Source organism: Centruroides vittatus, unplaced genomic scaffold (assembly GCF_030686945.1).
Source record: "Centruroides vittatus isolate TY-2023 unplaced genomic scaffold, ASM3068694v2 contig_754, whole genome shotgun sequence".
NCBI lineage: Eukaryota > Metazoa > Arthropoda > Arachnida > Scorpiones > Buthidae > Centruroides > Centruroides vittatus.
The window spans coordinates 4,459,148-4,486,068 of NW_027122490.1; the positions used below are offsets into that span (position 1 = coordinate 4,459,148).

Genomic DNA, 26,921 nt, shown 5'->3' on the forward strand with positions numbered 1-26,921 from the left:
AAAAGGTGGCCGTCAACAATAAGGTTCCGCCAAGTAGCTCGTGTGAGCCATGAGTTTTTAAATGGCCATGAAGTTTCTGTCGGTTTCGAATGTTTTTGTCGGTCGATCGAGTCTAAAAAAGTTGTTTTCGTCCGTCCTTTCAGATATGTGTTTAGGTAAAGAATGCAAAAAAATGGAAAATATGCGTCAGTTATCTACAAAATTTGATGACAACGAAGAGAAACCGCGCTTCGATCGTAAAAATGCTTTAATCTTAACGAAATTTTCGAGATACGAATTCGAAAAACGTCGTCATCCAAATTTGTCCGAAGACGAACTTGTCCAAAATGTAAGTTGTTATTTTTAAAACGGAATCATTTAATTCGAACTCGCCCCTTTTATGGCGTAATTCGTGACGAAATTAATGATATCGCTTAGTGAAGTACGCGAAAAATTAGTCGACTAAACGATTTAAAATAAAGTTCAAATTCTTTTAAAAACTTGATAATTCTTATATTTTATGGATCAGTTATTTAGGAATTGTTTGTTTCTGCATTATCAAATTGATACTCTGCTGTAATTTAATATTACTGTACTTGTGTATTTTATGTAGATGTAATTTATTTATTTATTGTTTGTATCTTTATTACATAAAAACTTTTCAGATAATTAATGCATACGATATTCGTTCTATGGTTAATGTTACCCTTGGTGCCAAGATGGCGGCTCGTCTCTGATTCCAGCAAGGAAACAGTGGGATACACATTCTAACCTAACCTAACCTATTCTAATAATTTGGTTGCTTAATTTGGTAATTTACTATCCCCTTTGATACTGATTCTTTTTGGAGGCAGACTGGTAAATAATATGGCACATTGACATGTAATACTGTGCATAGAAATGAAATGGGAGTGTGTGACATTAATGTTCGTGAAATGGAAGTGCATGTACAGTACACTGTTACACAGACAGTTATACTGGAGGTATGCGGGATAAATTAAAACAACTTCTTACAGAATTACTGGAATGTATAAATCACACCGTAGAACCTTAGGAGTCCAGTAACAACATTGTTCTTTGCATTCCACATTCGAATTGTACCGGTTTAAAAACCCAAGGAAGACCGGGGTACGGTGGAAAACATTAGTTATCCATTAAAGTGTTGTTGTTACTGGACTCCTAAGGTTCTAGAGTGTGGTATGCTGGATAATTGAGAGATCAGATTTGTGTACTGTAATGTAATACAATTTTGTGTTATGAAGCAAATATATCAAATTTTAATTTTTATTATATCTGTGTTAAATAAGCAAGATCTTTTTGGACTTATAATTATTACAGGTGAGTGAGTATTTTTTTTTCATAAATATTAAGTTTATTGAAATTTTCTAAATTATTCCTCACTTCTCTGATATTTTGTTTGACTGAATCATCCTCAAAAATTGAAGATAAAATTTTTTTATAGTGTGTGTTGAAATAATGATGAACTAATAATAAAATTTTGTTTTTCTATGAACATATAATGATCATATCAGAAATAACATGTTGACTCAAAAAGAGAGAATTGTGCAGTTTCTGCATGAGTGAATTAATGTATGTGAAATTACTGACAAACTTCATTCAGAAATTCATGAATCCTGCTCCCACCAGAACCAATATGACATTCCAAATGAGGTCTGAACCATACACTAAATTTTATTTAAAAACTTTCACTTGAGAAAGGAATTTCATAAGATAAACACAATGCAAAGAAAAAAAAATAGATGTAAGTGTTGAACAACCTGAGTTCACATGTCAAACTGAGAAGACAAACTTTGCCTTGTGTGCTCATGTAAATAGGATGAAATAACATCAAATCAGAAGTGCTATAAAATATTTTGATTAATAAATAACTATCATGAGATGTCGTATAGAAATTTTTGACAAGACAGAAAACAAAACTTACAGAAATATGAGCAAAAGTTCAAAGGTTCATTTAAACATCTGGTTGTCCCAGATTGAGATGAAGTGTCAGATTAACATCGTGATTGGACCTGTTTTGCACTCCAATAGGGTCTAGTTCCATCTGGAGATAAAAAAGGGAATCATTTGGGAGGAAAGAAAAGGTTTCAGGACCAGTTCTGTTTGCAGATAAATTCTATATAAACCTGCATCTCACGGTCATATTGCACTTCTCTGACCATTCTTCTAAAATCGTACTTCTCTAATCTTTCATCTCAAACCACTCTTTTTGAACCATTCTTCCCAAACTGTGTATCGTTGATATATTTCTATTTGCTCTCATCAATCAACTCCAGCACAACTTTATTGCCAAGAGACTTGGAAATTAAAATAGTGAGCTGCCATGTGACAAAGTGTTCAATATTACAAGAATAAAGTGATCCCTTTTATCTACCTCATCAGTCACATCATCCCAGGCCTGATGCTATTCAAACATTGCAGTGAACTTATAAACTGTTGACCTGTAGACCAACAATGTCTTCTTAGGACAATCAGCAGGAGTTGAGGAATTAAACTTAACTATGTAAGCCACAATATATCGATGGTAGCCTACCATAGGCTATCCTGTTTTTTGTGATGCTTGAAATTTCTCTATAAATTCCATAAACCAAGCTATTATTGAATCTGCTATCCCACATAGGGATCTCATATACTCCCGGTGCGCGATTCAAGTCTATTGGGTCCTTTCTGTTGCGGAGTAGGTCATATACTGATGGTGGCCTACCATAGGCTATCCTGTTTTTTATATATTTGTAACAATAAATGGGGATTTGTAAAGGTGTTTAGAGTCTAAATCCATTGACACCCATAAACGTAGTTTATACCCACAGACCCTGGGTTCGATTTCCTGGTGAATTGGTATTGAATGGTGACAACATTCGCTGTATATTCTTACACCAATATCAGACTATTAGTTAACAAATTGCACAAATGGGTAGTGTGTACAATGTTGAATGTTCCAGGAGACCAAATGAAATGGTTTAATGTGTAGAGAGTGCAATAATACAGTCATTTATCATCAATCAGGAGGCTAGGTTGGGAGCTCTTTATGCTACAACTGACCATATGGAAGATCTCCATTACGAACTAATTAAATATTCATACCATGTTCACACGTTGCATAAACTGGAGGAGGAGAACTATACCACCTGCCAAGCAATGTGCCATGATCTCTTGGAGGCTATGGAACAGGAGGATTTGATGGTTCCATGTAAGTTAATTCATTAAAACATCCACAAATCACAATGAATTTTTTTAGGTGGACCCAAGAACATTTCACACACTACAGACTCTTTTGTTACTGTTTTTGCAAAAATTTATAAATAATTTATAATTACTTTGTATGACAAATATAAATAAGATTTAAAAAACTGCATATTTGGCAAAATAATGTCAATTATCAGTATAGGTATTAACAGAGAGAGAAAATCAAATACAAAATAAATGTTTGAACACTGCTTTCAGTAATTCTGGATGTAAACTTTTCATCAAATGAATATTTGTTAGAAGGAATAAAAACAGGCTTATATATATGTAACTTCTGTTCTGAAAAGGCTGTGAATATTCATTTTATGAGTTTCTGGTTATCTAAGGTAGCATTGTTTCACATTATCTCAAAAAATCAGGGTCTACTGTATTAGTCAAAGTAGGAATTTTATATATATAAAACAATTTGAAATAGAAAAATAATGCTTATGTAAATTTATTATACAATGTGCATATTTTAAAATAATCTATGTTCTGAATAGCAGGGCGATGGAGTTTGTTATGCCTATATTTAAGTATAAATCTAAAAAGTAGTCTGATAATTTACCTTGTAGTTATGAAATATCTGGTATCAACTATCATTTTAGTAGGTTTAGTATTATTATGCATATTGAGTTCTTTTATGAAGGCATCAAATATTTAAGAAGTGAGGAGTTAGAAGTTTTGTAAACTGACACCATGGCGTTGCCAAATAGCACTGTAATTTAAAGCAGAATGATTAAATATCAACAAGTATTAAATAAACAAGCTTATCAGTTGATTAAAGAAACTTAGAAAATATATTTATCAGACTTTTTTTTTACTAGTACGTTTACAACAGTACTGTACATAATAATCATAATACCAAATATTTATATGTAAATATAGTGACTATTAAAATAAGCTATTGATTTTAGTTGAGGTCAAAGGTATCCAATTTTTGCAACTAGAATATATACTAAAACACTTATCTTTATTCTTCTAATATATCTCATAAGTTATAAAGGGATTTATATAATTAGAATACATTTTACCCAGATAAATAGATGATAATTCAAAATGGACCTTCCAGATGAAGAATATTAATAACCTTTTCAGTTATACTTTAAGGAAGTACCGTATTTTACGGACTATAAGACGCACTTTTTTCTTCGAAAAATTGCCTCCAAAATTCAGGTGCGTCTTATAGTCCGTAGCGTCTTATAGTCCATAAAATATGGTAATTGTTGTTTGTAGAATATATTTGTTTGTTGTTGTGTGTGCTTTAGTATAATTACTATTATTTCTTCAGTAGAACAAGACTGAAGAAATTCAATGTCAACAAATGTTATGAAAATGCTTAGTTGTATAGAATTGGAGAAATTTTTTATTATTTTATACCTATTTAATATACTAACAACTTTGGACTCATATTTTTTCAAAGTTAAGTCATATAAAAGTAATTTGTCTCTTTTAAAAATGTATTCGGTTTCGTATATAGAAATAAACATCATAATATTAATTGGACATTCCTCCATCCCTGTAAAAGCCTGGATTATACTTCATTTTAACTTATGTCATCTGTTATGCATATCATATCAAATAAAATTGTTTTTTTTTTTTTAAATTTTGTATTCCAGTTGCAATCTCAGTTTGAATTTACTCAATTAAACCTGAAAACTGATTAAAACAATTGAAAATATTTGTTTTGCTTATTAAAGTATCTTTCTCCTTGCTGGATTTTGGTGTTAGTGTTTGTTTATTCAGCTTTGCATACATTATTTTAGTACTGAGATTTTAATCATTCAAATAATTTTTTAAACGATATATGTTTAGTTTGTTCTTAAATTAGCAATTTGCTTTATGACTGATATCATTTTATTTTTATTCGTATTGAAACTGAAATTTTTTTAAAATTCTGCAATTATGTTCAAAAAGCCTTTTACATTTTTGGAGTTGTTAAAAAATCATAAATTATTAATAATAATTAAGTAATATTTTTAATACTGTAACTTATTTTTTTCTCACTATAATAATAAATATATAATAAATTTTATATTATCATCTTCTTGATTTCAGTTAGAAGAAAGAGGTTCAGATTATAAAACACTACTTCATCATCATGAGATTCACAAAAGGAATCAAGAAATTGTTGCAGATACACTTCAGTATGTAGTTTATTTAATTTCCCTAAAATTTAATTAATGTAAATGTCATAAATGCATCATTAAAATAAATATTACGTATATAATAATTGTTTAATTTCAAGGAATGCAAAAATAATTTTGAATTATTAAAAATACATAATGATATAACCAAAAATTTATGGCACATTACAAGCTTTTATAATTAGTATGAAGGAAAAAAATTTTATTTCTATTAAATAAAAATAATGTAATAAATGCAATGTCCAAATAAAAATATGAAAAATTTGAAAGGAATTTATAATTTTTCCATCAATAGTTCAGTTTAATTAATCTTTAATTAATTATTCCCACTCCTGAAAGAGTTGTCATCTTGCAAATTTTTGATTTTTGGCAGTTTCTATTCAAATTGATTTGTAGCTGGATTAATAAAGATTTGCTATGTATTTGCTTTAGACCAATTAAAAAAAAACAACTTTATTTTTATTTATTTATTAAATCAGGCTTATAGACAATTGTGGCGGCCGAATAATTGTAGCCTGGCACTGCATACAAAAATCCAGGCGGCACTTTATTGAGAATATAAAAACTCATGCTGGCCACCCGCCACAGGCTTTTTCCCACTCTTTTCTCACTTGTTCACTTCTCTGCAGATGACTTGTACGCTTCTGTAGGGTTTGGAATCGCTTAGGCAAGCGATTCCCGCCCTGTTTTATTATAACAAACTTTCATAACCGAAAAGCCGTTAGAAACGGCCGTTAGAAACTTCCGTGGGAAGAACCGTTAAGTTTCAAATCGACGACAGACGGACGATTGGCCGGCGGGAAGTGACCGTTGTCAGCCGTTGTGGAAACTTTTAAATTTGATTGGCGGACGATTCGAACGTTGGGACTATTTAAGCCGTAGTTTCGGCGGGAACGGGAGCTCGTATCGTAAGTTCGGATCGGAGGAGATCGTTGTTATCGAAGTGCTAACTAACTCTCTCGTCGGACGTAACGGAAATCTGGATAAAGTAGTCTCCAGTGGTTTTAGTATGAGCTTGTTCCTGACTCGGAGGTGGTGTTAATTACAAGTCTGTTTGTGGAGGTCGTAAGGAGTTTCTTTCGACGAACATGTACGGGAATAGTCGGTTGTTGTTCAGACTAGTGTTTGTGCATAATTAATTGTAACTCTAATTTGGATTATTTTGTACATTTACTGTAAATATAAAATTTGTGTTTTTCGTCAAACCGACTGAGTGGTTATTTTGAACATTACTGCTTCTAACTTAAATCTTGTAGCCGAGATCTCTTTACTAAACAAGTGTAACGAGTAATGTAGATTACTGTAAATAAATCCATTTGGAAAGAAACCTGGCTTCGGATATTTCAAATCTTAACGAACATTTAAGTGGTGATACTAAACTGCCACAACAATTATAGAAAAAGAAAAATTTTTTAAAGTCCTCCTAATGTTATTCATTGAAAAATTACTTGAAAAGTTTCAAGAATTGATAAAAATTTAGGGCCGAATAAAAAAAAAATTCAGAAATGACTAACAATTAATGCTGTATTGCTGCTTCAAAAGAATTTTTAGATTTTGGTGCAAAAAGAATTTATTGTTTATTGAAACAAGCAATACAGTCAAAAGAATAATGATGTTAGATTGAAGTAATGCTTACAGAATTGTTTATATGAATAAAGAATGTATGGGAATTATCTACCAAATAATAAAATGCAATTCTGAAGATATAAAAGCTAAAAATTCCATTAATTGTGATTAAAATGGTTGGTTGTTGCATTAATTTAGTCTTTACCAATGTTAAATAAATACAAATTGCAGTTTTCATTTGAAAATTTTATTGTTTCTAAAGTATTTTAGGACAGAAGAGTATTAAATAACTATTTATTAAAAGTTTTAAAATTAATTTTATGTTTGATATATTAGTCAATTTTTTTTTCTTACAGGAAAAATGGTTTTCAAACCAAAATAGTAAACAGGTTTGAATATAATGATGATAATATCAAATGGGCTGATGTTATATTTACTACTGGTGGTGATGGTACATTTCTAATGGCTGCTAGCAAAATACATACTAGAGAGAAACCAGTGATTGGTATAAACAGCGATCCATCACGGTATGTTCTTAAATTTTTATTTTAATTCATAGTAATGCATGCGGGGTATTGCATGTTTGCCCCTTTTGTTTTTGTCTGCCCATATCATTATACATCAACAGGGACTCATCACTTCTTAGCTCTTTAGGATACCTGTGCCTTCCAAAGAAGTATACGGATGATTTTCCTCAAGCTATCGAAAAATTGAAAAGTGGAAACTTTAAGTATGCATCTTCTTGATGATTTTTTTAAAATTAAAATTTAATATAAATATTAACAAATATATGTTTAAATTCCTTGTATACTTAATTTTTGTTTTACTATAAAATTTATATGCTTCTTAAATTTGCTTAGGATGTAATTATAGAACTCTCATGTAGTCAAACTTTGTTATAATTAGCATTAGGAAACTGACAAGATTTTCTTGTTATAACCATGAGAAAATGCATGAAAATATGCATAAATTAAAATTGTTATGCATTTTTCTTGTTATAACTATGAATTTGTTATGTCTGTGTTCGTTATAATTGAGTTCAACTGTATTAATAAATATAGATTTATAAGGGAATTCTATTAGTACTAGTTGTACCTGGCAAAATATTTGATGTAAAAAATTTTTAAATTACAAATAAATAGGAAAAATAAAGTAGATAAATTTCTTTACATAAAACTTATTAATATAATATATGAAATTTCTTTGTGTACAACAGTTTTTGTGTAAATTAGGTCTTCATTTTTGCATGCAAGTTGATGACATGTTATTGAACATAGCTTCTTTTTCTCTCTCATCCATCTGTAAGAGTTCTTTACTTAGGCACCTTCTGACCAAAATTTAATTTACAATATTATTTCCATTAATAATATAATAACTAGTTAAGTAACGCTACATCAGCGTGTAGTCGGAACAGCTGCTCGCACCTTTATTTTCTAGATTATGAGGAAAAAAGAAACAAAGAATCATTCATTCTCAACAATATATATGATTTCTATTGGATCATTTAAAGGTACAAATATAAGTTCAGAATAAGTTATTAATTAATTGCTATGCCAATGTCTCATGAAATTCTGTCTATCACTATAGGCCTTGGACTTACAGATTGACTCGTTGCGATCTTTATTGTAACTCTTTAAAAATACTATGTCAGTTATTTTTTCACTGTACTCAATGTAACATAGATAAAACCGATAGCTGTTTCTTTTTTCCCTATATCTATTTTGATTTTTGGAAGAGTTAATCCCTGTGATTTATGTATAGTCATCGAGTATGCTAAGGTAAGGGGAAACTGTCTACGAGATGGCAATATACTGCCATCGTTCGAAGTGCGTGTTATGGGGATTATTGGAGACAGATTATCATAGATGAAAGGTCCCTGATAGCTATCGAATTCCACTAAAATAAACAGAGGAAGAGCTGGAGGGCGAGCATTAGGAATGTATATAATGTAGCGTATAGTTCCTAGTGAACCATTGACGAGACCTCCTTGCACCCATAAGTTGACTCTCAGAATAATTCTGGCATTAACTGAGAGATTCAAATACTTGGAGGGACCGAGAGACCAAGAGCTTGAGTCATCTTTGGACGAAGGCAGGGCAATATCTGGAGTGTTTTCAGATGATATATAACAGGCATGGGCAAGTGCGGCTCTTTTTGAGTTACATGCGGCTCTTGCTGAAAGTACTATCCTTTCCAGCCTTACCATACTATCCACCACGATAGTACAGAACTGCGGCTCCCATGCATTTTGCAAAACCTACATTTCGGCTCCCACTGAACTCTTGCTTGCCCACCCCTGCTATATAAGCAAAAGGGCATCCAGTTGACTGCAAGAAGTTTTCGTTGCTTTGTTTAACTTGCTCGTTTGTTGGATATAGCTCTACTGCCGTTTGGAACTGATCGAGTTCATCTCTGGATAAATAGGCTCGATTTCTTGTCGTCAGAATGTTCAGATCTGTATCAGAGAAATCACCTGAAGCTAGATGTTGTAAGACATCTGTGAAGGAACTATCTGCGCTATTTTGTCTATGAGAATTACTAAGTTCAATGAACTTCTCAAAAGAATCAAATGCGAATGTAATGTAATGTTCCAACAAGGTCTCTATCTTGTTGAGACATTACATTGTAAAAACACTCGAGTAGAGAGGAGTATCTTTGACAGGAGGAAGCTGACGAAAATCACCAAACAAATAGATAAAGAATCCACCAAACGGCTAATCTTTCTCGGGGTTTATCTCTCTCAATCTTCTCTCGATCATGTAAAGCATTCTTGCACCAATCATCGACATTTCACCGATGATGACGAATTTGAGCGACTTCATCTCAATTTGGAATCTCTGCGCAGCTTCTCCATTTAGAGATCGAAATTTCGTACTAACGATAGGAAGACGAAGGAGAGAATGGATCGTAAAGCCATCAATATTGATCGCTGCTGCTCCACGTTTTAAAAAGAAGACTTGTTTAAACTTATTATTCTATAAAAATTCTTTATATTTGTTGTGTGTCCAGTTAGTGACAACATTTACCTTTCAAAATTACCGTTTTAATGCTTGTCATTTTTTCCGACCACCAGATGGCGCTTCTACATGTGCATGCAGGAAGAGACTAACACTTGACTTCATGCATTCCTTGTCAACAAAATAACTCTAGAATGAGTTGTCCGATCTTGATGAAATTTTCTATGATGGCTCACATTCACTCAAGGATGAACTGATTAAAATTTCAACTCTCAAAAATGATCCATACTGAAGAAAAACACCTATATCCAGTTCTACAAAAACGGATCATTTTTGAAAGTTGAAATTTTAATCAGTTCATCCTTGAGTGATGATGAGTTGTCGTAGAAAATTTCATCAAGATCGGACAACTCATTCCAGAGTTATTCTGCGGACAAGGAATGCGTGAAGTCAAGTATTAGTCGTCACTACGTTCCAACAATTAAAAAAACAATAGAAAATTAATGAAATAATGTCAACTTAAAGTTATTTTCAAAAGCATTTTTATACTGGACAGAGGTAAGTTAAATAGATGGAATGTCACTACAAGAAGAAAAATTGGGCATATTTTTGCTTCTAATTATTTGAAATGAAATTAAATACTAAAACAGGTGTAATGCTGGATACAACAGAAGTGGTGCAGCCAGATAGCAATTGAACTCCCCTACTACTAATAATCATTTTTGTTTTTTTAACAGTTGAAATTTATTTGTGTGTGTGAGATCCGGAGTTTTATAGCCTAAATTCTTAATTATTTCCACTTTTGGTTATATAATGGATTAGCTAGAAACAATCTTAGATGGGAAAATATGAAACCCTCTGCCCATAAGTATCAACAAGCTATTGTTCTCATGCGACATACAGCTCAACTTGCAACTTAAGTTTATAGTTAATATCTAATTTTGTCATTTGTTTTGGTCCCGGGAACACCTATAATCATTATCGCTTATAACAATTGATCACATGACTGATTTTCCCACCACAAAGCTATAAAAGAAGCTTCCTCCCTCCCTTCAGGGGAGTCTCTTATCGAAACCTGGACTAATGCCATCATAGACCATCCTGAAGAATCTACAAAGTCGTCACAGCTCCAACCCTCAATTCCCATTATCAAATGCATTCAGTTGTGAACTTTTATACTTGTGCAGTTGTGGATACCTATGAACAACTGGGGAAAACTCTGTGTGCTCTTAAAAGGAACGCTGACGATGAGGAAACCTACAAAGAGGTATGAAATCACCCTGTAAACTCTCTCTCAAGCCCCTACGTGTATTAGTGTCGAATTTAGCATTTGTAGCTTGTCAATTTTGTTAGTTCCAATAAATCTTGTTTTACTTGTTAAAAGGGTGTCCTCCTTTACTCGTGTACTACCTTTGCCTTGTCGTTGACCCTTAACACTCTCACCACTCGCCTGACAAAAAGAGTCCCAACCCTCGGGACATCAATTGTAAACTAGCCATCTTGACAAGTGAGCAGGTTTTATGACCTGTTGCCGGAAAGGGAGGTGGACTTCCTCACTCCTCCCTGACGGTTCACATATATAAAGTATAAAAATAAACTAAAGTCAGTCTCACATACAATATTTTCATGAAAAAAAAATTGTGTTCCCCATATGCAAAAATCACTTGCATTTTGAATTTTTGAAACACATGTCTTACTTTGCCTAGAAGACTTCACACATAAGAGCATCATCTTATGTGTACTAGCTTAGCTTAAAAGAGTACTACACTGCTGTGTTAATGTAAATTAAATGTAGATATACTGATGGAGTAACTATTCAGTGATATTTCTGTAGTAACTGTTGTTAAAAATATGTAATAATAAAACTGTTATTAAAAAGAAATTGATTTTCTTTTATCATAATGTTAAGAAATTGGTTGAACCTTAATTTGTTAAATGTGTGTATGCGTGTGTGTATTTTCTATATTTAAGAATAATTTTGGTAAATACTTGTTTATTTTAAAATATTTAATTTTTTAAAATTTAGATGGAAATGGCGACAACGTATAAGAGTCACACTTATAAGTGAACATGCAAAAGATCCTCCAATTGAATTGCATGATCAACAGTTGCAGTATCCTGAGTACAGATTTTTAGACTGCTGGCAAGAACAACCACCACGAAAATCGGAAATATCTGATCATCAGAAAGTAAAAGTTGAACATGTTTTGCCTGTTAGAGCACTTAATGAAGTTTTTATTGGTGAAACTTTATCATCAAGGTATAGTAATTAACAGAGAAATTTTGTTTCCAAGTTTTCTAAACATAACAAATGAAAATGCAAATTTATATTTTAACTTTTTCAAATTATAAAATGTACCATTTTTACATTTGATAATTTGTACTATTCTGTTGTATTTTTTGCTTTATAAAATACTCTTCCAAAAATGTGGCTTTTGCAAATACTTAGACCAGTAGTTCCTATCTTAGATTTTGTAAAAATATAAGAATCTAATGCCTCTTAATGCAAGATGAGGTTCCTTTAATGATAAACTAGTTTATATGTAGAATTCATTTTGTGAAATTTTGTTTGTGGACGTGAACTCGGTATAAGTTGTTTTGTAACATCTTTTACATATATATATATATTTTTTTTTTTTTTTTCGTTTATCTAAGCAGATTTATTAATTTTTGCATTTTTTGCTTAAATTTTGAGCACTGGTGTTGTTTACTTTTATTGGAATTTTGTCTAAATTTCTCAAAAGAATTTTTCCTGCATAATCATTGTTAAATTATGAATGAATCTTACATGCCATTATCTTACAATAAAGGATATATGTTAACAAAGTTTGATTAAGCTCAGTAATTATGTTTTAGTGGTTTCTCTTCCTTTCTAAGAATATATTGGGGTAATATACCAGTCTCGACCAAGCTCATAGCGATTTTTGATAGCCGACAGTTGAGACACCGATTGACGCAAAAATGATTAGAATTGTACAAACCAATGAATATTACGATAAATGACCTTGAGACGCGTCCGTTACAAAAAAACCGTTAAGATTATTCAAATAGCGTTTAATTTGGCTCATTGCAAAAATGGATGCGAACAACGTGCATTATCGACACTTGTTTCTTTTCTTTTTTCGTAAACGCAAAAATGCTGTACAAACAGCAAAAAAGATATGTGATGTTTATGGTGGGAGTGCTGTATCAGAATCAACTGTTCGAAAGTGGTTTGCAAAATTTAAAACGGGTAATTTCAGCCTTGAAGATGCTCCTCGCTCAGGAAGACCTCCTGTTATTGAAGAGGACCAAATCAAAGCATTATTGGATGAAAACCCTCATTACACAACTCGAGAGATTGCAGACATAGTGAAGTCATCAAACAGTACTGTATTTCAACATCTAAAGAAGCTCGGATACGTGAATCGTTATGACATTTGGATACCTCACGACTTAACGGAAAAAAACTTACTGGATCGCATCTCCATTTGTGATTCTCTTGAAAGACGAAATGAAAATGACCCTTTTCTGAAGCGTTTAGTGACAGGTGATGAAAAGTGGATCATTTATAACAACATCAGCCGAAAACGATCGTGGGGTAAGAAAAATGAATCACCATTAAAAACTCCAAAGGCCGGTCTTCATCCAAAGAAGGTCATGCTCACTGTCTGGTGGGATTGGAAAGGAATCCTGTACTATGAGCTGCTTCCACAGAATCAAACAATTGATTCTGATAAGTATTGTTCCCAATTGGATAAGCTGAACATGGCAATTAAAGAAAAACGTCCGGAACTGGCCAATAGAAAAGGCATTGTGTTTCACCAAGATAATGCCAGACCTCACACGTCTTTACGAACACGCCAAAAATTATTGGAACTAGGCTGGGATGTTTTACCCCACCCCCCTTACTCACCCGACCTTGCCCCGTCGGACTACCATTTGTTCCGTTCTCTACAAAATTCCCTTCGTGATAAAAACTTTGATACTTTGGAAGCTTGCAAAAACCACGTGGATCAGTTTTTCGTGGAAAAAACTGGAAAGTTCTACGAAGAGGGTATCATGAAGCTGCCCCATAGATGGCAACACGTCATTAAAAACAATGGCGCATAACATCATGGAATAACATGCCATTATCTTACAATAAAGGATATATGTTAACAAAGTTTGATTAAGCTCAGTAATTATGTTTTAGTGGTTTCTCTTCCTTTCTAAGAATATATTATAATATACCAGACACGACCAAACTGAAGCTATTTAGATAGTCCAATGTGGCTTGCAAAACTCTTCAAATAAAATCATGGTTTTATTTATATTAAATTGAATTCTGGTATAATGGATAAATAAAAATGTATTTGCATTTTGTTTTGAAACCATACATTTTTTTTTTTTTTTTTGTGATGACAATGATTGTGTACATTGTAAATGTGTGCTGTCAAGATTATTTTATTATTGTTGTTTTCTGGAAATATGTATTTTTTTGGACTTGATGGTTCAGTTTTAGTTTAAATTTTATCATGCAGTGATGTTATACTTTGTACAGTTTTAATTCAAACATCAAGTAGGTTGTTTTACTTTGTCTTTCAAATGTCAACTACTACTACTTAGTTTTAATCAAGCAATATAGGTAATTATTTTTAATTTTCTATTCAGAAAAAAAAAATTATTGCCATTGAATTCATATATAAGTAACAAACATAATTTACTTTATTGATTTTTAGATTTAAAAACTTGGAAAATTATATTTAAATTTTATGCATCAACAAGAAAAAATGAAGATATGAGCAGGAAGATAAATGTTTCAACAGAAAAATGGGAAGAAATTTTGCATTCATTTTGCATCATCATCCATATGGCAAAGGAGAATTTATTTAAAAATTTTGGAAGAAGTGATAAAAATTTTAGATCCACAAAACACAACTTCAATTAATTATAAATGCTATTTTAAAATGACTCATGCAAAAATTTCTTGTGCAATTAACATATCTGAGTATATTTTGCACTACTCTTTGGAAGAAATTCTTTGAAGATGTGAAGATGCTTGTGCACAAATGAGGTCACCTGTGTTATATAATCTTCAAAACATAAATGACAAACTATATTGGTTGAAATGTTATACATGAAAACTTGTATTAAAAACCATAATTAGAATACAAAGTAAATTCCTTAAATCTCTGTAGTTTCAAAGCCATTTGTCTAGTTAGATGAATGAAATGTGTTAGAAAATGTTGATCAATGAAACTTGAAGTATGTTTCATGTGCATACACTTGAACACTTGAAAAGATCCACCATTGGTACACAGTGGCATTTGTGCATCATTTGAATGATGCACAAATACTGAAGAAAAATGACAGCACTATTACAAGTGAAGGCTCAGATTGTTGCTTATTTTCTCAAGTTTAAGTTGTGCTAATGACTGTTTTGTTGTGTGTACAAGACCATCTCCCAACAAAAAAATCATACATGAATGATGCAAAGTTTCTGACTACAGGTAGCATTTTGAAAAGCCATGGAGGTCAGCATCTTTCAGATGAACAAGAGACTGTGCAACAAGTGTTTGTCCAAAGCATTTATAAGATGAACTTCAAATGCCTCCTGCAACTTTGTACAGGACCTTGCATAAATTATTACTGTTGTATACATACAAAAGGCAGATAATGCAGACTGACAAACCTCAGCATGAATGACAAATACCTTTGCCATTAACATCCTAGGCTGGATTGAGAAATACCCTTAGGACATGATGTTCACTGAAATTTGGCTCTTTTTCTTCAGGGAGGTGAATCATCATCATGTTCAAATTTGAGCTCATAGAATCTTCATTTCATACAAGAATTTATCTGGTACAGTCTAAAGGACAATGTTTGCACTGGGTTACTGATGAATCCGATAGTCAAACTATTCTTTAATGAGGACACTATTAATGGATGTGACTACCAGGATGTATCAGAGATCTTTGTATTCTCACAAATTGAACACTTATAGCCCAACATAGTGTCTTCAGTCTTAAAATAAGATAATTCTAAAAAACATTTTTTTTACATATAACAAGGAAGAAATAACTACACTTTATCTGAACATTAGTTGTTACATTAATTTGTAAAAATTGTTAAAATATTTTTAAGCCATGAAATGGGAAAAAATTTTCATTAACAAAGAACAAGTCAATCTGTTTAATATAAAAATAATACACAACAATTGTTATAACAACTTAAAATTAACATAAATGAAATATTATTGAAGAGAAATTTTTAAGATTTAACATTGTGGTGATTTTAGTTTGATTTTGCATTGGAATTCAATTATTTATTTGAAAGAGAAGAAACCACAAAGCACATTCAAGAAGTTTAAGAACTTTTTAACATTTTATTAGTACTTTTGCTTAGTTGATTATATTAAAATAGCATTGTTATTATTGAGAAAAAGTAGTTGAATAAATTTTAAAAAATTAAAAAAACAACTTAAGAATTTTTATACAAAATTAAAAATTTTCATTAAAAGAGGATATGAAATTTATATAGATTCATTTTTAAGGTTTTTGTAGTTTCTCAGTGTCTCATGAAAATTATTTCTAACTTTTAATACTCCTTTTCAAGTATTAATAGACTGATATAAATGAAATATATGGCATTAGGAAGTGGTGTGTGACATATCAGCCAAGCTATTACTATAATTATCATTTAAGATAAAAATAGATATTTTTTAGCTATGCTTGTAAATTGGAAACAAACTTGTTTCATGCATAATGGGCTTCATTCTTTAACTTTGATCAATGAAAACAAAACAAAATTAATAAATAAATTAGGTCAAGATCATAACTATAGTCATTAATTGATATGGTGCTATATTATAAATAATTCTTTTATATATATATATATTTATTTTTCCATGTTGAAAATTTGAATTTATTTTAAAAGTTATTGAACATCAAATGTTTAAAACACTCTGAATATTATTATTTTTTCTCCCTCTAATTTATTTAAATTGTTAGCTAAAAATTTAATTTTGTAAAATTAAGAATAGTTAATCAACATAAATATAAAAAATTTTCTGTTTTTTCTCTGCAAAATTCCTATGATGATTTTTATTTTTACATGAACTTCTACATAAGAAATAATTTTCTTTTCAAATAAGAAAACAGATTTAATTATCATACATTATATTCTTTTTATGTAATATTTTCTCTTTGCATATGTTAAATATTTGATAATTAATTTTATAATAAAGCACTATATATCATAAATTTATGTTGATGTTTTTAGAGTATCATATTATGAATTATCAGTAGATAATTGTCTTCCAAGCAAACACAAAAGTTCAGGAATGACTATTTGTACTGGAACTGGATCAACATCTTGGTCATTCAATATTAACAAAGTAACACCTCGGTGTGTTCATCAACTTTTGCAAATTGGTAAGTTATCATTTTGAATCTTACCTAAATTTACAAACTTATACATTCTAAGATTAATTTGAAATTTTTATTAATACAGTTAGGTTTGTTACACAGTTCTAGTGCAGAAAATATAATGATTTCCAAAAGAAGATACTTGCACTCAACACATTACTCAAGCAATGTGCTGAAAGTCTATCATCATCTGGGAATCATTATATATTTCTGCACTAGAAACGTTTAACCAAATTACTTTAGAAATACCAAACACATGGATCACAGTAAAACTATTCTACTGTGTTAATTGACAGTTCCAGTTTTACACAGAATTAAATCGGTATTAACATTTTTAAGGAAAATAGACAAATAGTTTTCTTTCTAATTCATTTATTTAAGATGTTGATAGTATTAACTCAATAAAATCCATTATCAAAGTTAGTTTGTTTTTGAATTTCTATTCAATTTTTTATAAATTTCCTGACAGAACAACAAGGAAAGACAACCTAATTTTTAAATATTTAATGTTTAAAATAAAAGTTTGTGAAATTAAACCTATAGCATAATCAGAAAAACCATAAATTAAAAAAGGGAAAATATTCTGTTTAGCTGGGATTGGATATTGTAGCTGTGTTAAAACTTACGCTGACTTGACCTATATTCGATTTCCATTTACTATTCTTGGCAGTTTTCCATTTTGATGATGAGTTAATCACAAATACTTCATTTCAACAACTTCAAGTCATTTGTTGTTAGCTAGCGTTATTTTCAGACAAATGAAAGTTTTTTTGAAATTTGAGAATTGTTGCTTTCAACTGTTATTAAATCCAATTACAAACATAATAGATAAATAAATAAATTAGTAAATATATATAAGTAAATTGTAAAAAAGTGTGAAAATAAATATGATAAAAAAATTCACCTCAACTTATCCTCAAAAATAAAAATGAAATTTTTAAATTTCTAAAAATCAAGATTTGAATCAGAACAACCATTAGATATGGACTCATTGACTAAAATGCAACCACTATACCACTGACTCTTATGAACATATTTGGACCAGACCATATAAATCCAAATAACTAAAAATTGGTTCCTTTACTTAGTTTTGAAAATGCTTAGTATTGAGTATTTTTGATTATGTAAGTGTTTAATTTCACAAACTTTTATTTTAAACGTGAAATATTTAAAAGATAGGTGGTCATTTGATTACCTTTTCTTGTAAGTTCAATATGTAGTGTGAAGTCATGACCTAGTACAAAATTGTGAATTCTATCTCTTTTCAGCTACTTTCAACTTACATATTTTCAATGTCATAAGTTAGTATAGGCTAAAACATTAATTTCATTAATAAAAACACTTTCATTTCAATATTTTAAATTTAATACTGAATATTTTTAAAATACTGTGTTAAACTGAAACACCATTTAAAACATAATTTTGTTTTATTTTTCCAATGTTTAAACTGAAATCATTCAACTTTAAGTATTGTGGGTATTAAAGCTTGGTTGTATTAAGTTTTCTTGTAATTTATGTTGAGGAGAATATTGAAAAAATTTTTGTTGTTATAATGAATAAATTACTTTATGTATTTGACGGATAGGTTTAAAAGATACAGTAGAAGTTGTTAATCATCACCCAATAATTTAGAAAATTTGATAACACAACATGTCTTAATAGTATCTGATAATCCAGAATTGTCTGATGCTAATTTGGCATGCTAGTATTCTGAAAATTGGAATTTGGACACATGATTTACTATCAAGACTTTAGAATGAAATACTGTACATCTGGAACATGTTATATATCCACAACGATTCTTGTGCATATTTTTTGCAATAATGTGTTTATTATTATTTATGCACATTTTTCAATTGATTTTAACACACTACAGTAAAGCACTATGTGACAATGCACAAGTGCACCCTATGCTTCTGTGCCACTTACCAAAGGATTGGCACTACTTTGAGATGCCATGTTGGATTCTTTTTGTATCTTTAGGATAGACACAGAAACCATTAGTTCTCGTTCATGTACAAGCAATTGTGTTTGTAGGCAGTCAGATTTGAGATGAAGGAGGTTCGAGAGACAGTGTACTTGAAAGAAGTGCATTCTGCTACTCATCTAGCAAAATTAATACATGTTTATTTACATATGGGATTTATATATATATATAGGATAGAATAATTATAATAGCAAGTTATTAGGCATTTCTTAACAGGTCCCTAATCACGAGAGAGTGCGTTTACAAGTGATCATGGGCTAATAAATACCTGAAGTTATAGGACTTTTGACGAGGTCATAGACTTGCAGGTTGGAGAGGGTGGATTTGTCTAGTAGGATGATGATATTGCCACATGGCAGATAGGATTTGGTTACTGGCAGTGATCAGTGATGATGACTAGATAGGTAGTGTATCCAAATTCTCTCTGGAACAAACTCTGGAAGATGGTAAACTGGAGACAAAGGACCAAATCTTGATGATGGATGAACTCTCTTGTTGTCATCAATCTTTCTTCTTTTAATCGGGGGTCCTGTGGGGGTTTGAAATATGCCCTTTTTAGATATGTTCTTTCACTAATCCAACAGGTGACTTTCTGATGTGTGGTTCCCAATGACTTCATCATGTCATTTGTTTGAAAAAAGGAACTAAATGGAACTACACTTCAGTGGAAACTACACTCATTTCCTTTGACCTTTTTTTGGGGGAAGTTTAACAAATTTTAATGTTATTCTTTTGTTTCATTTGAAAAATTTTTGAATAAAATTTTTCATCAAGTCCAGGCTCTCACAACTGTATCATCTTCAGACTGGTTCACTGTATCATAAACAAATTGGAAGCATACAAAAGCATGTGCTGCTACAAATGTACACAGTATTTGCAATGTTCAGATTGCATATAACTTATCAAATTTTGTGAAAATATAAAAACGTTAGTTCTGTCAGGATTATCAATAATTCTGGATATCTGTGGTCTTATAGGTATCAGATTAATGAACTTGTACTGTATATTTTTAGTTTTACTAGTGATTTTGTCATACTAGTTATTTAAGTTTCATCTTAGTCTGTATTCCATATTAAATTTATCTGAAATTTAAAAAAATATTTAGAATGCATACAATTTGTATAATTTTTAAAAAAATTTTATTTAGTAAATGAAGAAACTGGTTCTTCTTTACCTGTAGAAGATAAAAACTTAGTAGAAAGAATTGCAAACAAGTTTAACAATTCTCTTATATTTGATCCTTCTAAACTTTCGATGGCATACAGCATTAGAGATCCTGTTGTATTTGGTAAGAATTTAAAATTTTAATAGACATATCTGACAAACTAAAAAATATGTTTAAGTTAATTACTTATTAAGTATGTGTATTATAATTTGCTTAATGATTCCTACAGTATTATTAATCATCTGTTTTTTCACTAGAAATTCTCCATGATGATTCTGTTTTTATTTTTTTCATTAAAACACATCTTTTTATTTTGGCTTTTATGCTGTATACTTTATCCATAAACATTTTTAATTTGATTGATTTTAAAAATTTCTTGATTACTTAACAATGTTTTAAAATGAATATGGAGGAAAGTAGGGAAAAAGGAAACATTTTTTTTCTTTCATTAAGTACAAAACTTAAAACATATTTTGTGATTTGTTGTGATAAAAGTGTATTGAACAAATGTTCATTTTCTGTATGAACACTCACTCTGTAACATACCACGTGGTGCAAAAGGCAGAGTTACACAAGTTAGGGTTCAATTTAAGTACCTGGCCTGGACTTCATGGGAACAAAATATAATAATTCAAAACACTTATAAGTACAAATCCACAATAAATATTTATTAAATTGATCAGTAGTATGTAAACAATAACGATTAATTATAACAAGAGTTAGAGTATATATTTAAATTATTCAAAAAGTCAACAAAATAAACAATTAAAAAAACTCTTTGATTATTTATATCAAATTAAATCAGTTCAAATCAAGTCAAAAATCAATTCAAATCTCCACAAAAAAAAGTACTCAAAGTATACATTTCCTTATGGTGATCAGTTATTAAGAACACCAGAGAAGTCACTTCTACGACAGTCACTGGCGCGAGCTACACCACACTGCTGGATGGATGTATTGTCTTTTATCTGGATCTCCGTGTAGCTTCGCACTACCCTATTTACATTTGTTCACAGGACAGGATCGGTCAACAATGCAAGTTAGTTTCTTTTGCCGTTTTCTTTTTGAATTTTAGCACATTGAGGGTTTAGGAGTTTCTGTCCTAAAAAAAAGACCCTGAAAAGAAAATAACTATAACTAAAAATAATGCCCGAAACATAAAATAATGATCGGACTTACTCTGTACAACTATGGATGTCAAAATATTAAATACTGTACTTATATCTAGTTCATACAAATACATTCAGTTTAAATGAATACATTTGTTTGAACTAGATATAAGTTCTTTGTACATCATTTTAGCATATTAACTTTGAAGTTATAATAATATAAAAAAATTGTAATATCTGTAAAATATTAGTTTTGATATAATTTTTTTTAAATTAAGGATGATCTTTTTATTTGTAAAAAAAAGCTTTTTATATAAATACTCTAATAGAAATAACATTGGGACAACTTGTTTAATGAAAAAACATTGCACATCATAAACTAAATCATGAAATCAGCCATATATTATAGTAGCACCTCTCTTACTTCAAATTTATCTAAGATAATCTTAAATAAGACTTATATATCCTTAGATAGAAGAATATGTATAACCAGCTAGCAGAATAACCTCAACTCACCAATTTTCAAAATGATTGAAAAAGGTTTTCCTCCCTTCCGAAGCAAAGAAATCAAAAAATGCTGAAGTATTTCATCAATAATTAAAGATGATCATAATTATCTTCACTATAATAGTCTATCACAGGGGTGGCCAGACTCTTTAGAACTTGAGCCATATATTGAAAACAGAATTCGTTGAAGAGCCGCATATACATATATACATATTTTTCCACAGCAATTCCATTTAAATATTTATAAAAAAAAACAACACTTTAGCTATTATTTCATTTTATATTATGTTTTATAATACAATATAATTTTTTTTAATAATAAATAAATTATAATTGCCGTATTAAGTAGCATAATCTAAATTTAAAAACCAAAAAATGCTAAAATGTTTCCTAGTTTCAATTGTCAATAAGGAAATATAAATTTCAAAACTATTAACGTTATAGAAATTGTTATTCATTATATATTCATTTTTAATGTTGATTTGGATAAATAAGCATTATAATTATTTTTTTCAATTAATGTTTTTACATAATATGATATTCAATAAATATTACATTTATTTTTCAATAAATAATGTATAACGTTGCCATATTTTGACTTTTTTATTTCAAACAATATATTATTTATTTTATATTATCCAGGAATCATACATAAAAAATAATAAAAGCAAAATTAAAATAAAAACAAATTTGGTATAAATTTAAGTATCTTGCAGTGAGCCATAAGTATACTAGAAAAGAGCCGCATGTGGCTCAAGAGCCACAGTTTGGCCACCGTGGGTCTATCATTTCAATAGTCTGAAATGTTGATGTCTACAGATCTTATGAGGAATGTGTGCACACATCTTGTGCAACAAGAAGTGTCAAGGAAGTTGTTATACTGTGCCTATTTTCATTTTCTGTTTATAAGATGATTGATTATAAACAAAATTACCATTTCAGCCATAAATGGGAATAAGACAAATATTTGTACTTGTTCATAATAGTAAACAATTAAAATTTGTGAATTCAGCATAATCAAAATTTGTATAGTCTCTGAATTCAGATAGTAACCTATAAGGAAAGTTCTGTTAGAGAATAGATTAATGTCATTTTGAGAACTTTTTGTTAATGTGTGAATTTTAATTTTAATTCTATAATTTATTGTACAGTTTTCTTATTAAATATACTCAAACTTTAAAATATTAATTTTGAAATTTAACTTTGATATAATTATAATACCCTTAAATATTACACAGAATTAGAATAATATATAATAGTTCATATCTAAATTGTCCTCCTTCATACTATGTATTTCAAAATTATAGATTTGACTTGTTCTCACGATGAAATGACATTATCCTCACACATTTTTGTAGACAATTATTCTTTTATACTTGTAGTAATGTTCCACTCTGGAATTTATTTGCAAGGAAGTATAAACGATGGCTTTAATTTTCTCAAAACACAAATAAATTACTTTCATAAAACTGTAGAAAAATTGATGTTCAAATTTTCATTGATTTGCATTTGCTCTCCTTGGCTTTGCTTTCTTCTTTCTAGCAAACAAATTCTTCAAATTCCAAAACAAAACACGTTTCCTCTTGACAAATTTTTCCAATACAGTAGTTGTTTTGTTAAATTAAAAATTAAAATTCTGTAAGGAATGCTTTATTTACATATTAAACTGATTAAATTGTTTTTAGAATTATTAAATAAAACAAATTTATCAGTTCTTTTTAAATGTGACTAATTTATGTTGAAAATATTTAGTTTACTCCAAAGTGAAATTTACAATTATTGAATTTAAGATATGAATTTCATGTATTTAAATTGAGATCACTCATTAACAGAAATATTACATATAGTTATTTATTTTTAATTTCATTTTTTTGTAATTTTTACATATACAGTAAATAAAACTTTCTTAAGGTTTATTTACTGTATATGTATACTTTGATTGTATGCTTAGATTTGAAACAATTTAAATGTTTTAACTGCTGTATTTTATGGTATGGAAGATGCACTCCTATTTCAGCATAAAATATTTAGGAAAAAAGTATTTAGTGTATTTTTGTTGCTGCATAATAAGATAACTGTGGCAAGGTTTGACAGGAACAGGTATAAGTGTTGAGAAAAGGTTACTGCTTAACTTTGAAGACTGATGTGTGGTGAATAATCAATTGATAATAGCTTCACATTATCTAACTAATATTTACAATACAGTAGAGCGTCGATAAGTGGAACCAATTGGGGACTGGGGTCCTTCCAGTTAATGATTTGTTCCAGTTTCCGACTTTGTACGAAAAAATACATTAACCTGTCCGATGTTCAAATTTTTCTCCGTTGCGTATCGCTTCCTGTTGAATTTTTCTCCGTTGCGTGTCGCTTCGTGTTGAATTTTCGTCGATTTTAAGCCTAACGAAAATTTTTATAATAATCATCGAGGCTATCGTATCGTTAAAAATTATTTCTGCATTTTGTACAAACAAAATAAATATAATGAAGAATATAAAAACATGAAAATTATACTTTAGAAGTAAATTTAGTATCAAAAACGTTCGATTCAGCACGACACAGTCCGACTGAAAATCGTTCCACTTTCCGGCCATTCCACTTACCGACGTTCCACTTACCGACGCTCTACTGTAGTAATAATTAGTAATAAAAAAAAGTAGGTTTAATTAAAACGATAATTTTATTGTTAGAGTTGGCTAAGTAGAGATTATGCTGTAGCCTACTGAAAATTGTTCTGGGAATTTGTTAATCTACAGGAAATCACAACTTTTATATATAAAAGTACCCTGTATCTTATATATAAAGTTGCATCTTATATGTTGTAAAATATGGTAATATCATTATTATTTTCCTATAACCTTTTCTATTTTGATAAGGCTGTACCTATAATAATCTAAAATAAAAAGTTTGGAAATTAGTTGCTTTTTATTATTTTATTAGTGGAGAAGTTTTTAGATTAAAGATCTAACTATTTCAGGTGTCAACTTTAATAGCAAACCAAGAGGATTTGCTAAAAAGTAAGTTAAAATTTATGATTTATATATTATATGTTTCTTTTTTTCTTTCAAAAAAAATATATATATATATATTTATATACATATAATTTTCTAATTATAAAAAAGAGAATAATATATATATATAATAATCTCCTTATATTAACTACAAGGGAAAAAATGTTTTTGTGTTGCAAATGAGTTATTTTTTAAAATCAAAATAGCTTATTATAATAATGTTTGAATTACTTCTAATATGATGATGATAAAGGTTTCAATTCAATGCATCAAGTTTGTAAAGGTAAAAATTTTGAAGAAAAAATTTTCTTGACAACTCAACGATAATTACAGTTCAGTCTTGTAGGTAACTATCATCAATATCAATTACATCTTGTTATCTTTGCTACAAACTTTCAGTTCTTTGAGTGTATAATGACCAGACTTTCATTTGAAGTCTTAATCACTGGCTGATGTCATTGAACTGAATATTGGCAATATAGTTCTGCAGGGTGCAAATTGACTACTATCTATTTTGTGGATGAGACACAGCCTCCCAGCCCAGACTGGCCAGCTTCTCTAAGGTTATCTTTGTTCTGTGGTGGCATTCAACTTTGTCAATTTTTGGAGTGTATAGGAACACTCTAGTTGTTGTGTTAACTTTCTGGTGGTCAATTACAAATTATTGGTTAGTTTGAGGAGATCATCATCATCAATGGTGGAATTGCTGTCCGGATGGTGTTCATCTTGAAGCAAAATATCTCCATCTTTGAATTTCTTGAACCAAATGTAGCAGATCTGTCTGTTAATTGGATCCTAGCCAAATGTCTTGCTGGTGAGATCACGTGCCTTCATTGCATTATGACCATTTTTGAAGTGATAGAACAACATGTGAATGTATTCTTTTGAAAATTTCATATTGTCAGACATTGCTGATGTGTCTTTCTAATGAAATGTCTGATAATGGTTACTTACTCACATGTTATCAAATGTTCCAGAACATTTTTTCCAATCATTTCTAGAAAAAAATCAGTCTAAATTTCACCTTTATAACTTGATTTTTATATTATTTAGTTCCTAATCTTCATTTGAAATTATGAGGGGAAAATTATATGATAAACATCATTACATATACCACAGTTTAGTTTTAAAAATATATATATTATATAAATATATATATATTTTTTTTTTCTGAAAATATTTGTGATTGCAGAATTTTGCTTTACTTATTATAAACTGTTTTTGTAGTTTAGTAATATCAGAAAAATATCTTATGTGGTAATAGATACTGTTTATAAATTAATAATGAAATGATATTTGATTTCTGAAATTATTTTGAATGTAGTGCAATTAATTTAATTAGTTTAAATATAACCCAAGAAACTTATTAAAATAGATAAAAATGAATAAATAATAAAAACAGGTGGTCAGATTATATTATTTGTCTTTTACTATGATATGAAATATTTACATAATAAGGCAAGTCATTTTTAAGTCAGAAAATACAATAAAAATGTAAATATTTATGATGATTATAAAAAGAAATAAATTTTGTGAAAAGTTTTTAAATTTTAAATAAAAAGAATAAAATTTTGTATACAAATTATAATCTCTAGAATTGAAGTGAAATCCCGAATGTTCGACGCCTGTATTGTAATTGACGGAGGACTCTCCTATATATTTAATGACGGTGCCGTTGCAACATTGGAAATCTTTGAAGAAGATGCACTAAGGACAGTCACTCTACTAGACTGAAAGAATATGAAAAGTACAGATTTTTTTGAAATGTATATTTGTGCCAATCATATTTTATAAGCAGTGATTTGTAAGGAAAGAATTATCTATTTTGCACTGTTTGTAAAATAAAACTGATTTGAAAAAATGAA

The 26,921-nt window shown here is 29.8% G+C and overlaps 1 protein-coding gene across 2 annotated transcripts; it reads left to right on the top strand.

Annotated features, from left to right (window-relative positions):
• Positions 1-26,921, top strand: Nadk2 (NAD kinase 2, mitochondrial). Of its 2 annotated transcripts, none has more exons than XM_067277770.1 (9): positions 1-328; positions 5,281-5,369; positions 7,292-7,462; positions 7,564-7,665; positions 11,919-12,152; positions 17,135-17,286; positions 20,415-20,555; positions 25,023-25,062; positions 26,652-26,921. In XM_067277770.1, exons 1-9 carry the CDS (start codon positions 62-64, stop codon positions 26,788-26,790), a joined length of 1,335 nt encoding a protein of 444 aa, XP_067133871.1. In that variant the 5' UTR covers positions 1-61; the 3' UTR covers positions 26,791-26,921. The 2 variants fall into 2 exon arrangements, with proteins under 2 accessions (XP_067133871.1, XP_067133872.1); XM_067277771.1 differs by having other exon boundaries at positions 3-328; positions 7,582-7,665.